The sequence below is a fragment of the Culex pipiens genome, chromosome 2 (assembly GCF_016801865.2).
Source record: "Culex pipiens pallens isolate TS chromosome 2, TS_CPP_V2, whole genome shotgun sequence".
Lineage (NCBI taxonomy): Eukaryota > Metazoa > Arthropoda > Insecta > Diptera > Culicidae > Culex > Culex pipiens.
The window spans coordinates 51,308,992-51,323,498 of record NC_068938.1 but is presented as its reverse complement, the minus strand read 5'-3'; the positions used below and the strand labels follow the sequence as shown (position 1 = coordinate 51,323,498).

At 35.7% G+C, this 14,507-nt stretch overlaps 2 protein-coding genes across 3 annotated transcripts; both read right to left on the bottom strand.

Moving 5' to 3' along the window:
• Positions 1 to 4,731: 4,731 nt before the first annotated feature.
• LOC120423141 (lipopolysaccharide-induced tumor necrosis factor-alpha factor homolog) lies at positions 4,732 to 9,428 on the bottom strand. 2 transcript variants are annotated; one of them, XM_039586824.2, is made up of 3 exons: positions 9,130 to 9,428; positions 5,121 to 5,247; positions 4,732 to 5,052 (listed from the first exon to the last, which is right to left on the bottom strand). In XM_039586824.2, the coding sequence occupies exons 1-3, from the start codon at positions 9,158 to 9,160 to the stop codon at positions 4,950 to 4,952; spliced, it is 261 nt and encodes an 86-aa protein (XP_039442758.1). In that variant the 5' UTR covers positions 9,161 to 9,428; the 3' UTR covers positions 4,732 to 4,949. The 2 variants fall into 2 exon arrangements, with proteins under 2 accessions (XP_039442758.1, XP_052564857.1); XM_052708897.1 differs by lacking the exon at positions 9,130 to 9,428 and adding an exon at positions 5,303 to 5,333.
• Positions 9,429 to 12,659: 3,231 nt separating this feature from the next.
• Positions 12,660 to 13,741, bottom strand: LOC120423137 (uncharacterized). The gene is made up of 2 exons (XM_039586816.2): positions 13,329 to 13,741; positions 12,660 to 13,276 (listed from the first exon to the last, which is right to left on the bottom strand). The coding sequence occupies exons 1-2, from the start codon at positions 13,663 to 13,665 to the stop codon at positions 12,975 to 12,977; spliced, it is 639 nt and encodes a 212-aa protein (XP_039442750.1). The 5' UTR covers positions 13,666 to 13,741; the 3' UTR covers positions 12,660 to 12,974.
• Positions 13,742 to 14,507: the final 766 nt, after the last annotated feature.

Genomic DNA, 14,507 nt, shown 5'->3' with positions numbered 1-14,507 from the left:
TTGAGCGTTGACATTGAACATAACGAGTTGGTGAGTGGTGCAGGTCATGTTGACTTAGTGCAAACTGTATGCGTCGGAGCAGGGTGAGAGGATGGAGTGTGAATATTGGTGAATATCAGGTGGTGTGGACATTTAGCGTAAATAGTTAGAATTGATTGGAGACATTTGCATGCATGTACACTGTTACAACGTTATTTACACAGTAAATACAATTTTTATTTTGGAAGGTTGAACATTTGATGGATGAATATAACCTCTATTAACCCTCTAACGCCCATGGTTACTCAAGAGCACCACTAATTGTTAACTTCCAAATTCTTTGCAACCATTCATTTTTTCAAACTGGTTCAACCATTAGTTGATATGTGTGGCCCAGTACCCACTTTGGGAAACACTGATATAGGTTGTTAACTAATAACCATTAAAATTTAATCCAATTTGGTCGTTCCAGTTACGAGTTATGTGAAAAAACGTTAAAATCTCGATTTTGCTCTGGGCGGGAAGGGTTTAAAATGTGGTTTTTGTTGGGAAAAGTTCAAAAAATATATTTAAACTTACCGTCATCAGGGGTGACATTGGGTCTGGGGGGTGAGATTGGGTCATGCAAAAATGCTGAAATTTGTATGACCCAATCTCACCCCCCAGACCCAATATCACCCCTGATGACGGTACACATTCATCAGAGTTTTTATAACACATTTTAGTGACACAAAACTGATGTTTTTTTTGTGTGTATTTTAGTCAGGTATACCTTCAAAAAATATTAAAATAATATTGTTAAAACCACTTGTTACACTCTTTTCTGGCACAAAAATCTGTCAACAACTCCCAGTCCCCCATAACAACGATCAAGACTTGAACAACGTGTTCTATTTTCTATTTGAAAAAAAAAAGCAAATTGACCAAATATCAAAGGCGTCATCCATAAAGTACGTCACGCTCTAGGGGGGGAGGGAGGGTTTTCGCAAGCGTGACAAAGTGTGACAAGGGGGGTTTGTTAGACTGTGACGTCACGCTAGATAATTTCTTGAGTACTGAAAATGCAGTCTTAAAATATATGAAAAAAAAGTTTAATGTTTGGTAAAATTAACTCATGAATCCAACACGATACAAGGCTTTAAAGAAACAAAGTTTTTTTTAATGATAGATTCAATATGCTTGAATTATCAGATTTTCAAAAAAAAAACTTTTGATGGTGATTTCTACCACTGTAACACTCAATAAAATTTAGAAAAATCAAAACACAACCTTCAACTTCGAATTTTAAAAATAATCCTATTTATAGATCATGCAAATTGTTCAAAAAAATCAAAAAGGGGGGGGGGTCTGACAAAACGTGACGTACTTTTCGAGGGGGGGTCGGAGTTAGCGTGACAAAGTGTGACATGAGGGGGAGGGGGGGGGGTTAATTTTGGCAGATTTTAGCGTGACATACTTTATGGATGACGCCAAACATATCATTCATTTTTCTGGGAAATTTGAAAAATTTTGTTTATCCTGAAAATTTAAATTGAAATAAATTTCATATTTAGAAAATCATTTCATTTCTATTTTATTGTTGGTGTAATGTTCTTTTTTCTATAAAAAAATCAAAAAAAAAATTTTGCAGACCGTAAAAAAGTCAACAACAGCTAAATTAAAATACTACAGCTAACAGTTTTTATCATCTTTTCGTTTTTCAATTTTCAATTCAATTTTATTTTTAAAGATTACGTGTTAATATTTTGTTTCTTTTGTGCTTATGTAGAGATTTAGATTTTCCTTACAAGTATGAATGTTTCAGATAATGACTTAATAGCTTTTTTTTGTTTAAAATCTTCATATCTAGGAAAATGATGTTAAAAAGTTATAAAAAAAGTGTATCAATGTGTTGACAATAACTCGAAAGTATTTGGAAAGTTATTTTTTTTTCTTTCAAACGTACTTCATCACATTATGGATACTATGAAACTGAAACTTTTATGTTTGTTTCTAGCTCAATTCCAGTTAATAAACTTACATTTTTCTTAAAATCTTAAGTTTTGAAAAGTAGAAATGATTGAGAATTATACTTTATAAATGGCGTGTTAACGGTGCACACCAACCAGAGCTTTTTCTCCTAGATTTTTGTTACAGACTTTGCAGTGTCTCCAGAATTTTTGCTACTATCAATATAATATTTTTGTCGTACCTTTAAATACTGTCTACAAAATAATTTACAGCAGAGTTTCACTTTTTTACACTAAGTTTGTTGCAGTATTGGGTCCGTGTTGAGTTTGGATGATTTTCTGTCCGTGCATTATTAAAGTGCTGCTAGTGACCACCAGATGGCCACATTTGTTTTTCAGGCATGCAAGTTTCCTTTCAAGATTTTTTTTTCATAAATTGAAACTTTTGAATTTAAATGTGATATTTTTATAGGTTTGGCAGATTGAGGTTTTAGTCTAAATTCCATCAAATTCGCCGATTTCAACTCTTTAAACAACTTATTTTGCAAAACTTTCGAGAAAAACTTGCTTTTTCACTTCTCAATTAAGTTTTTATTACTTGATTTCATTTGATTTTCAGGACAAAGTAGGTACTGATACACAATCAAATGGTTTAAAATCTATATATATAAAAAATGTCGACGGTTTTGTTCGAACGCGAATCAGTTCAATACGGAGCGTCGAGTCTAGGTGCTTTTTGTTGCGTTGGGTTCGTAGGGAGAGGGGGTAATATGCACCCCCTAAGGGAAAACTGTGATTTCTCAACCATAACATCAATTCTGTGGAAGAATTTTGTTAGATGTTCTAAAACAACTATTATTCTTCGTCACCCATGTGTAAAAAGTCTTGAAAAACCCTCAAAATTGTTTAAAAATGCTATTCCTAAAAATATGTTTTATTCATACCAAACAATCATGCGGGGCAATATGCACCACAACATTGGGGCAAAATGCACTACAACAACGGGGCAAAATGCACCACAACAATGGGGCAAAATGCACCGGGTAAAAGCAGTTTTCACTAGTCACCACTAGATGACACCGCTGTTTTTACAAAGGAGCATCACAGCGGTGCATTTTGCCCCGACCACGCTTATTACATAAAATTCAATTAAAAATACATTTTTAATGTTTTTGGACTCATCTATCTATAGAATAATGAAGATTGTGGTAAAAACTATATAAACAAACACTTACAATATCAATAAATGCTTTTTATATTGTCCAAAAATCATATTGGAAGTTCAATAAAAATTAGATCAAAACACAACATTTTAAAGTTTTGCAAATAACTTTGGCTGTTTTTATCCTACCATGCTCAAACTTTTCCAGCATAGTTTTACAATGTTAAGCTTCCAATTTCTATGATTTTTCCCCGGAAAATTCTTCCTAATATCGAGAAATGCTGGGGGTGCATTTTGCCCCGGGGGTGCATATTACCCCCTCTCAAGGAAGGTTCTTACGCTAACTAATTGACACTTTGGCCACTCTGGAACCAATTCCGGAAAATCTGCAGATTGTATGGGAAAAGTTACGTAAAATAAATTTTGATCACAGGAGGCTGAAAAAGCAAAAAAGTTAAAAACGTCAACGCTATACTGCCCATGTTCGCATAAATGTCCCATATACAAAAACAGCAAGCTGAGAAAAACGCATTTGAAGTTTGTCCCACACATAAGGCTACTTGTTAAGTTTTCACGAAAAAACTGGATGTCTTCCTAATTTCTAGAACAAAGTACTGGATGTTATAGGCTCTTTTGAAAGAGCACACGATTTTGAACCAAACTGCATCAATAACTCAAAAACGATGAAAATGCATATGGGACATTTATGCGATCAGGGGCAGTATATTGGCTTTAATTAAAATCTAATGAACTTGTACGTTGTAGTTTAAAGAACTTATCAAATCTCGGTGTTTTTTTTTTCAATAAGAAGATCCACATACAATTGAATGTTGTTTGTTTGTTGATTTTATAAAGGGAACTTTAATCCAGTTAAATCGAATAAATAAGTGTTGGTTTGAGCTTTCCTTAAATATTATGCAAATCCAGTTTGAGGGCATTCAAATATACATTTTCAACTGCCTTTAATAAATTTGATGATATTTGGTCAATAAACAATAAAATTAAAGGGTTAAAAACGAAAGATCTTCACTTCGTTGACCAATCCAGCTCATACTTGAGACTGACTCGTTAAGTGTAAAAATGTGTTGAAAAAAATAATAATTTTATAGTTTTTTTTCCCCAAATACAGGTAGTAAATGAGATAAAGAAAATTAAATTTCAAAACCCGGCTTCATCATGCACATGGGATATATCTAGGGTAAATTTCAAAAGGATGTAATCTCGTAAAGTTATCACCAGAAATTAATTGACAACGAAAATGATTTTTACAGTTCGGATTGCGTGTAGCAATTTGTCAAACTCAAAATCGACTGTAGCTTGTTAAATAATGAAAAATATTGGTAAAACTGATAAATAGACCTACTTTCGTCCAAGTGAAATCATTTTCAAAAAATATTTGCTCAAAAAGTACCACTGTTTTTAATAATGGTATGATAATCGTGCGACGAGAGAAGTGAACAAAAGTTAATCTCCCAAAGCCACAATTGATATTTCGGGGAATCCTCTTTGCTTTAGGAGGGGTCGTATTGCTCAATTCCAAATTTTGTTATCTTTATTATTGGTCGGTGTGTTATCATTGAGTAAAAATTGATGTTAGACAACATTGTTCTTTTTCGTGATAAGCAAAGGAATACACTGACACTGATTTACGACGAATACATTCGTGGCGTTTAATTATTCCGTAAATATAACTTCATACATATACAATAACCACATGGTAGAACTAGATCCAGACAGCTTAGCATTATTTTTAAAATATTTGGAACTTAGTTTATTTGTAGAACATGCTGTGCGTTTCACAAAAAATTGAACGAAATCATTGGTGTCCATATTCAGGCTTTTTTCCAAAAAGTTTAAATTCAGTGGGTGTGAGTTCCGATAAATGCGTTACAATTGGGACAGTAGTGGTCAGCATTTTTGCACGAATCCATACAGTACGGGACGCAGACGCAGGGCCAGCAGCTGAAACAGAAATCAATAAAAGCGTTACTACTTGTGACTAAATTATTCATTTTTAATAGAAAACCCACCAAAAAACGAACAGCAATATGGCAATAATGTGCGTTTTGGTCGTTGAGTTGTGGTCGACCCTCGTTCTGATCTGAGCCCGACACGAAGGACAAATCAACGTGGTGGAATCGGGTCCAACGGCTGGAGCTGGAAAAAAAGGATTTTATATTAAAGTGTACGATTTACGGTTGGGAACTCCAACCAAAAAGCTTTGACATTATTGATGATATTTTGTTGAAACTTCTCCGAGCAACGTGTCAAACACGAAACAGGCCTACTGATTGAAATGAAGTGAAATCAACTTTAACAAAGCGTTGTCCCCCTTTTAGAACTATCATTATCATAATAGTTCTGGAAGCCTTGAATGTTGTGTTGTCGAATAGATTGAACTTGTTGATATACATGGCAACAATGCAATCGATAGTGAACAGCGGTATATACATTTTTCGATTTTTTTAACTTCAGTTAAAAATCAATTGAAACTACAAAGACGAACAGTTGCAATTGAACACGTGAAATATGTCCTTGAAAATGATTCATAGAACCCCACTTCCTCGATGATGAAGAGGCTCCACACTGCGGTAAGTTCTTATCACCTGTTGGTGTGTAATGTTTGCCAGGAATTATAAAAAAAAGAATGATACATCTTCCATAATTGCAAGATGGCACTCATTTCAGACAAATACAAAAAAAAACAAAAACCAGCTGCGATAAGAGAAAAGCAAATACGATATTGGCTCATTCTGGGCCAGAGTGGAAATTTCAAGTGGCACATTGGCAGTAAACCAAACACCAACGCCCGACGCATGCCGTGATGTCATCGGGGCAACATTTTCAGGCCAAAGAAAGGGCTGGTTATTGGGCGTTAATATGCCGGTCACATGCAGCAACGCCGGGAGGAACGTTATTTGTGTGTAGCCTTGAAAGAACAGTAAAATACATTTTTACTTGCCTCCTAGGAACATCATTTTATACGAGACAAATTTTATTCTGATACTTTTAAAAGCTAACTTTTTAATGTTTAGTTTTTCAACCTTGCATTTTCGCTTCATTTTTTTAAATGCATGAATTGGTATAGTATTACAAGTAAAGCTAAAGCACACTGATAATAGAATTAAATTTGAGTTTCACATTTGGTTTCTTCCAATTGGATCGCATAGCGCTGCAAAAAACAAATCTCCACTTGGAATGTTTACTGAATCCGTATAAATATTTTGTTTCCTAGGAATTTGAAATAGCTCTGAGGCATAAGAATGCTTCTTGAGATGAATGGCTACAGTTTGATACTTTGATTTTCAGTTGGTAATTAATGCTCAGAAAACGATTACTTTTTTTACATTACTTTTATTGCTGGCAACATTTTTCAGAAATGCCCATTTTCAAAAAAAAAAAAAAAAACAAAAAAGATCGCATTTGTCGCATCTGATATTAATCTTAAATTAATTTAATTCAATTGAAAATTACTCGTTTAGACCGTTGCAAATATTTTTGAAGTTTATTTTTCCCCCTCAGTTCTTCAAAAACGGCCCAAAACATTGGGAACAAAAAAAAGTATCAAGGATCTTCAAAATTACGTGCAATCAACTGAAAATAATTCAAAATGCATTTTCCTGCGTTGCAAATCATTTTTTTTTGCAATTTCGTCGTGAAACTATTTACTTTTCCTGTCATTCTCGAGCGACGAAACGGCATACTTTTCTACACCACAGAAAAAGTTGGTCGTCATCGATCATGGCCGTTCATGGTCACCCGCGACAGACACGGACGACGAAACAAAGAGAAACGCAAAATAGTAATTTATGCAACAAGTTGCAAAAAGAGGATTTTCTCAGCACGAGTCGTACATTTATTCAACGAGGTTCACCGAGTTGGATAAATACGAAGAGTGCTGAAAAAATCAAGTTTTGCAACAAATTCCATACAACATTTTTTGCAATTCCGAAAAACACCCTTTGAGTGAAATTTTAAGTCAAATTTTCATGTATTTTGTCAATAAATCGTTTAAATCAAAAAAATGTTGAAAAGTGTTACTTTTCGAAACAAGTGCTGAAAAGCTCAACTTATCAGCACCCATTTCAGTGCTGAAAAGTAGAACTTTTCAGCATTTATTTTGAAAAGTGTTGCTATTCGATTCAGTTATTTTTGGTACAGAAAAGTAGGCTATTTCGTCGTTCAAGAATGACAGGAAAAGTAAGTAGTTTCACGACGGAATTGCAAAAAGTAACTTTTTAAAAACTTTTTTTGGTAAAATCGCGATAACTCGTGATGTTTATAAGCAAACCCCTTATGTCTATATATCAAAATTTTTGTAATTCTCTGCTCTACAACTTTGTAGAACATTGTTATACTCTAAAAAATAACCCTGCAAAGTTAGAAAAAACACGAAATTTTAAAATGAAATTTTTTGTTCTAAATGAAAAATGACCCTACTGGGTCAATGTAGATTCGAAAAGTACATTAAATTTCCCATAAAATGACATGTTCCAAAAAAAAATTACAGTCAAGTAACGGAAAATGGGAGAATTTTTAAAACTTTTTTAGTGTTTTTTTCGATGAAAAATACGTTTTTTCGGAATTTTGAGTATGCCATCAAATCGGGCGTCTAATTTTACATAAAAGTCCCTTTGACACCAAATTTCTATCTCATCACCGTTTCAGGCTGCAAATTATTGAAAAACACCTCTTTTTTCGCATGTTCAAAAATGGAAGGGGTCGTACCGCCCCTCCGTCACGAGATATCAAAAAACGGACCTCGGATTCGTGATCAGGGACAAAAGTTACCCCTTAGGACAAAGTTTCACGCAAATCGAAGAGGGGTCGGGGCAACTTTTCCCGATTTCGTGTGAGTTGGTAGAGAATTACCCAATAATAAAATTCCGAAATTGCACTGAAACTCATTTAAAATCGTTATGTTAAATTAGGTTACTCTGAAGGGGTACATCTTGAATGTCAGAAAAAATGCGTAATTTTACATCTGAAAATGTGTAATGTTAACGACTTTTCTGATATAATGGCACTTTTTAAGTCTAAGTTGAGGTAAAAAAAGGGGTAATATTCAACTTCCCAAAATAACACCTTCCAAATTTACAAAAAAAATGTCTGTGTATGTTCATTTATTTACATTGCTTCATTTTCACAGTGGGCGAAAATAGTCGCTCCAAATTATCTTATTTGTGGTTAAAACCTTGTAAGAAACTTAAGATCAAATATCAATATTTCGTCACAATTACGCTATCTTGCCGCACGTCGATTTTGGTTTAAATTGCCACATTTTTTGGTCCTTACAGATTCACAAAATTTAGCTTACAATAAAAGTAAAGGTAAATCTTTCCCTGTTCCTGAGGAAACACCCAAGCCGGGATTTCAACCCCCATCTACCGCTTACGAGGCGGAAGCGTTACCACTAGGCTACGAGGCTCGGCTTAAAAAAACGATAACCGAAAATTCCGTGCAATATTGCCACACTTGCAAGTATGTATGTAAGACACTGCTGTTCAATGCAGAGAGCGATGTTGTCACATGGAGTAGAAAGGTTTTGTTACAAGGAGTTGGTTCCTTACGGTTTACTCGTTATATTGCAACTCGTGCTTCCGGCAAACAAATCCAACCAAATTTCGGGACAATGCACATAAAGTTCTTCCAAACAAAACCTGTTTGTTCGTGTTGGCATTGTGTGCTCTGCTTTGTGTTTATTCAAGCTCAAACATAAAATCGCGTTTATCTCGGATCGAGAAAAAGTGACGTGAGGCAAGATAGCACAATCACGACAATTTGTGGATTCTGCGCACATATTGAGATGAAGCGGATGAAGCAGACAAAATCCTGTTTAATGTTTTTCAGAAATTTCAAGAATAACAAGAATAACGCTCTCTTGATTTTTTTTATAATTATTAAAATGGGAATGTAAAAAAATGCGTGTCTTTTCAACAATCTAAATTCTTGCTTTTCTTCAAATTATTCCCAAAAACAGTAATTTCAGCACAGTTGTTTCTAATTAATCATCCAGTTTCTCGAAAAAAAAACACGAACCTGCTTGAATTACCACCGTAGGCTGCTGCATTTTTGTGCACCTTATCTGTTTGCTTCACTTGCTTCCTCTAATAGTAATACCACTTTTTTTCTTTCCCTCCCACTAACTCTAGTACACCTGATTAGCACCGACCGTCGCGACGACTTGGGTAGCTTCGGATCGACTAAACCGACGTTGCCAGTGGCCAACTGGGTACCGACGCCGACCGACGCCACAATGTGTGTGTGTGCGGGGCTGATTTGCCTTGAACCAAGCGTATGTGGTATGTTTATAACACTTCGTTGTTGACTGTGACGAGGGGTGGTGGTTGTCGGGTTGGTAGTTTCGTTGGGAATGTGCCTCCAAAATTCTCCACGTACTGCACAGCCACCAGACCAATACATTGGTCAATCTGGTGCTCTTAATGGTTGCCGGCTTTTTCGTTGGAAAAAATACATGTTTTTTTTCGGCACAGATTTTGTTTTTTCATCAAATATGAACTAAAATCTGCAATGTGAGTGACTTGGTCAATTTACGTGATGGCCAAGATGCATCAACTCAACACTCCTCTGAAGAAATACGAGCCCATTTTCGCTAGCGCCATCCAATTTTCTCAATGCGAGTTTGTCTGCTGGTTTGTGTGAGTCCATTCTGAGATAATGCCACCAGCATGTACTCCAGCGTAACGACGACGGAGAGAAACCCATCAAATACCGACGCACTTTCGTACTGTCTTGTCGTATCTGTCTCGTCTACATACGCAAAAGTTTCTACGCCATAGTGTAAGTTCCTCTAGCCAACCATTAGTCATTGACTAAAGAAGCCTAGACGGGGCCCTTAACGATGCCAACAACGCGATTGACGTAGCCAAACTGCGAGTGTGTGAACGAGATCTGAACAATTTCGGAACGAATCATCTTCCGGGCGCTGTATCTCTCAATTGCGCCGGCTGCGTCATTGATGAGTCACCCATGTTGTTGTATGTATACAACAGAATCGCCACTAAATCAACCGGTCGAGTTCAATGGGGTGAGAGACGGTGGCACTGCTTATAATTGCCGACAAATTTGTGGCTAGGTTGGGTTGCACACAGATGTTACAAAACTATTCTGGATTTGTATCTAAAATAAGTATTTTTTTACATTTTTGCTATACAGTTCAAATTTATAAAAAAATTGCAAGATTTATAACGATGTTTTGACGAAAGTAGATACCTTAACCCTTCAATTACTCAAGTGTAAAACCGAATGAAAGTAAACATTATAGTAGGGGGTTGCGGTTGGAGGTGCCGTTCAAAGTTCACCTGTTGTTGGAGGTAAGGCTGATGTGTAGTGGTTGATTTGACTACGAATTGCATGTTATCACGCTATGTCGATACCCTACTGGCTGAGGTTTGGTGGCCGAGTAAAAACATTTAAAAAATCGTACAGTTGATTGAAAGTACCCTTATTAATCAAATTACATACAAAAGTTTTTTGATAGTGAACGAAAACATATTTTTTTATAAGTTAATTATTAGTTAATAAAACAGAAACATTGCTTGAAATTTATTCAAAAAACCCGATTATTTATTTGATTTTTTATTACTTAAATTCTCAACATAAATATTTTTTTAATTTTCGATAAATTTTGATATGTTTTAGTGGAGATTTGATCCCTAAACCTTCTGCTTGTGAAACAGAAGCCACAACCAATAAACCACGGAGCCGATATCTAAAAAAAAATTGTCAAACCAAAAACCAAAAATCAGTTTTAAATACAAAAACAATTTTTAACCGAAATGAATGACATATTTTTGATAACGCACACCCTTTGTTAAGTTTAATGCATTTACAAGTGACATTTTTCGAACAATGTTCAGTTGTTTTAAATTTAAAAAAAAATACTTCATGCAAGAAAATCACCTTTTGTTGATCGGACTGCTGGTTGCTGAGATATAACCTCTTAATGTTAAAATTTTGTGAAAATGGGGTTGTTTCTGTGTCATATAATCAGCCCTGTATCTCAAAATTATGCACTTTATCAAAAAAAAGAATGAATCATATTCGTTTCAAAATTTGAATTTGCCTCTTCAAATTTATTTTTGTAATTTAGTTTGACAATATTCTGATACATTCCAAAAATCACAAATAAAAAATTCATCTGAAACACCAAATCGATCAGAAAATTCCTTCTAAAGATATTTTTTTTTGATTTTCGTATGAGATAGCAGAGAATTATCCGTTGCAGTCGGCGATGGAATAAATATCATCAGAAGAAAATCATTGGACGTTCATCAAGCGAAAAAATCCGAAAGGAACATGGCTCTCCTCCTCGCGCACGAAAGATCGGTAAAAGAAATCTAAAAAAATCCTCATCTTGATTATTCAGCGGAACATCTTTTTCACTACTACACTTGCAAGTGTAACGTCACACGACGAAAAATGACCTGTCACTATTTGTAGATGGACAATGTGTGCAAACAAAGCGAAATAAATACTTTTAAGTGGTGCTGATAAAGAAATTCACGAAAAATCATCAGCAGATTGATTTTCTGAAAAATTTCGGAAGCGATGTTCTTTTGTGTGATTTGCCTTCTCTCTCTTTCGCGGGTGAAGAAAGTTCGCTAGCGAAATTTTTTTTTTTTGCGATTATTCCATTCCTGGTTGCAGTTGTAATTGTAAAATTACTAACTATTTTCAATTGTTTATTTCAATAGAAATATTGCAATGTTATTTGTGTTTATAATGAGCAGCCGAAAAAAATATTTTTATTGAACAAATTCAGACCAAATCTTATTGTTTTTTTTTTTCATAATATTTCTATATTTTCGATTAATATGTTTTATTTTAATCCTAATTTGGTCCTAAAATAAAGCATAAATTCATGATAAAGTACTCTCTGGCTGTCGATCTTCTCGATATCAAATAGATTGCTTTGATTTTTCGTTCTATAGTTTGAAAACTCCCGCTCTCGACGGTCCCTTCAATATTGACAATGTGAGAGTCCACTGTATTATTGTTCACAACGATAAAGCTTATTTTCCTAGTAAATTGACCCTTTGTACGTCCACACAGTGTTTAAAATTGATTTTAAAATCAATGTTGAAAAATTTAGTTCGTGGCCCTACTTGACAGAGACTATCCTACTTGACAGCTCGTTCCAAGGGGACCATAGTTGATCCATCGAAAAATGTTGTCTTGTATTTTTTTTTTTATAATTGACATAGGGCTTTAGGATTATATTATATATGACACTCAACTCCTGGTGGTTAGTCACCGTTGCTTTGACAAAATCAAACTAAAAAGTGACAAACTGTCACTTTTTATACGGCGCTCACGCGCAATATCAAAACAAAAGTTTGGTAGTGAGCGTGAACTCCGTGTAAAAGGGGTGTCAAACTAGAAAATGACCCTTCGTTTGACAACAGTTGGTGTCAAACCAACGGGGTTTGAGTGTATTTTTCAAAGCGTTTTAGTTTAATGGTTTTTTATAATATAAAAAATGATTTTTGCATTCAGCAGAAGATTTAGCAAAAAAAAATTCTATAAAATAGGCATCTAAACCAGGTGCTAAACATGCATTTCAGATTTATTTCATGTGGTCATAAAATCTTCTTGCCGATTTTTTATGGACGTCATATTTTTTTATATTAATATATTTACTGTTCTTAACAACGTTTTCGCTAAGTATGTAATTTTTTCAAGTAAAGTGTGCCTAACATACAAGACAAATCTACTGCAATACATTTTAATTTAGTTCCCCTACTGAATACCAGATGTCGCTTCCGACCAGCTTGCATGCAATCTTCTACGCAACCCAGTTGATAGCATCACGTGTTCGCTCGTTCTCAAATCAACCGTTTCCCTACAAAATGCTCAGCATCTCATCGTTTCGACTCGACTTCCCGGTACCGCACCGTTCGGCGCACCTTCTGGTTGACGCCCACCACTTCCCGGTCCGGATCGTACAGCCCCAGGTAGGCATCGCACCCAGAACAGTGCAGATGGTGCTTGGTGGGCGAGGTGAACAGGCATGGCAGAAAGCAAAACGGCCAACAGGTCATGACCCAGGCTGCACCGGCGGCCGAACTGGAGTACCGATCCGCCGTGGATCGAATCGTGGGAAGTCGCTGTTGGCCACACTCGGGACAACTGACGCGGGTTCGGGCGGGTCGCCACGAGGCCACTGGAATAGAGTTGAGTCAATTCAGCTTGTACAATTTGAGTTACTTATTTACCAGTAGTTTTGTAGAACATCCTCCGGTGTCTTGGGTGACGAGTTAGGAAGTCCGACTTTGTCGGAAGATTCTCATCCGCTTTCTGACCTAAACTGGTTCTCAGTTGCCTCTTAATATCTCTGGCTGACTTGGGAGCACCAACTTTAGCCACTTTATGAGCCATTTCTGAATCGTTTTTCAAAGGGGAGTCCTGGTAGATTTTCTCTTTCTTTGCCCGAACTAGCTTGAACGGTTGGTCGGGGTGTTGTTCTATCAGGTGCTGAATCAGAAGGGATGTGTGCGATCGATTGTAGGGAAGGGCTTCCTTACAGATCGAACATTTTGCGACGTAACTCATAATTTTGAAGTTTGTGGAGTTTTCCCGAATCTAACTCATTAGCCTACTGTAACTTGATTCAGATTTCCAGGAAAAACCAAACCCGAACATCAAATTTCAATTCTCCTTCCAGCGCAAATTGATACTTCGAAACGTCCAATTAGAAGTTCAACATGTCCCGCGACCGTTGAACGCATTTCCACTGAAAAACCTCCCAATCATTTTCTTCATTAGAACAAGTTCGCGTCTCCGTCTCCAGTGTCATCTGTTGCGGCTGCTGCGAATGTGAAATGAGGAAAGTCGATACCAGACGACACAAGTCAGCCAGTCGCTTTGCCGTTTAATTTGATTTTACGATTCACGTATGAAGTTCACTTCTAGGATTTGCTGGTGATTTGGTATTTGGTTGGAAGGAGATACGAAGGATAAGTATTTTCAACTAATGAGGGTAATGACAGATACAAATGAAATTAACGATTTTCCGCTTCCATGCAATAGCTGTGATGAGAAATAATTTCACATTATTTGATGAAACATTTTGACGCATAATGATGTTCCATATAAGTGGATTGAATCATAGTTATTTGTCTAGCAACATGATAAAATCTATCGACTGGAAAAAGATCAAAACTCTTGTTAAATATTGCTTATCACTCTCACAACACACAGGATGAGGGACGAAGTTATAAATTCAATAAAGATTTTAGAAATGAAGAATCCTTCGATGCAAAATGATAAATCGTGATTAAACTTAAAAATGACTTAAACATAAGTTTTTTAAAGGAGTTTCCTTTCACATATTTCACGTTTCACTCATTCGATAAAATCAAAAAAACTTGTGTGGAAATTTTTATTGGATGAAA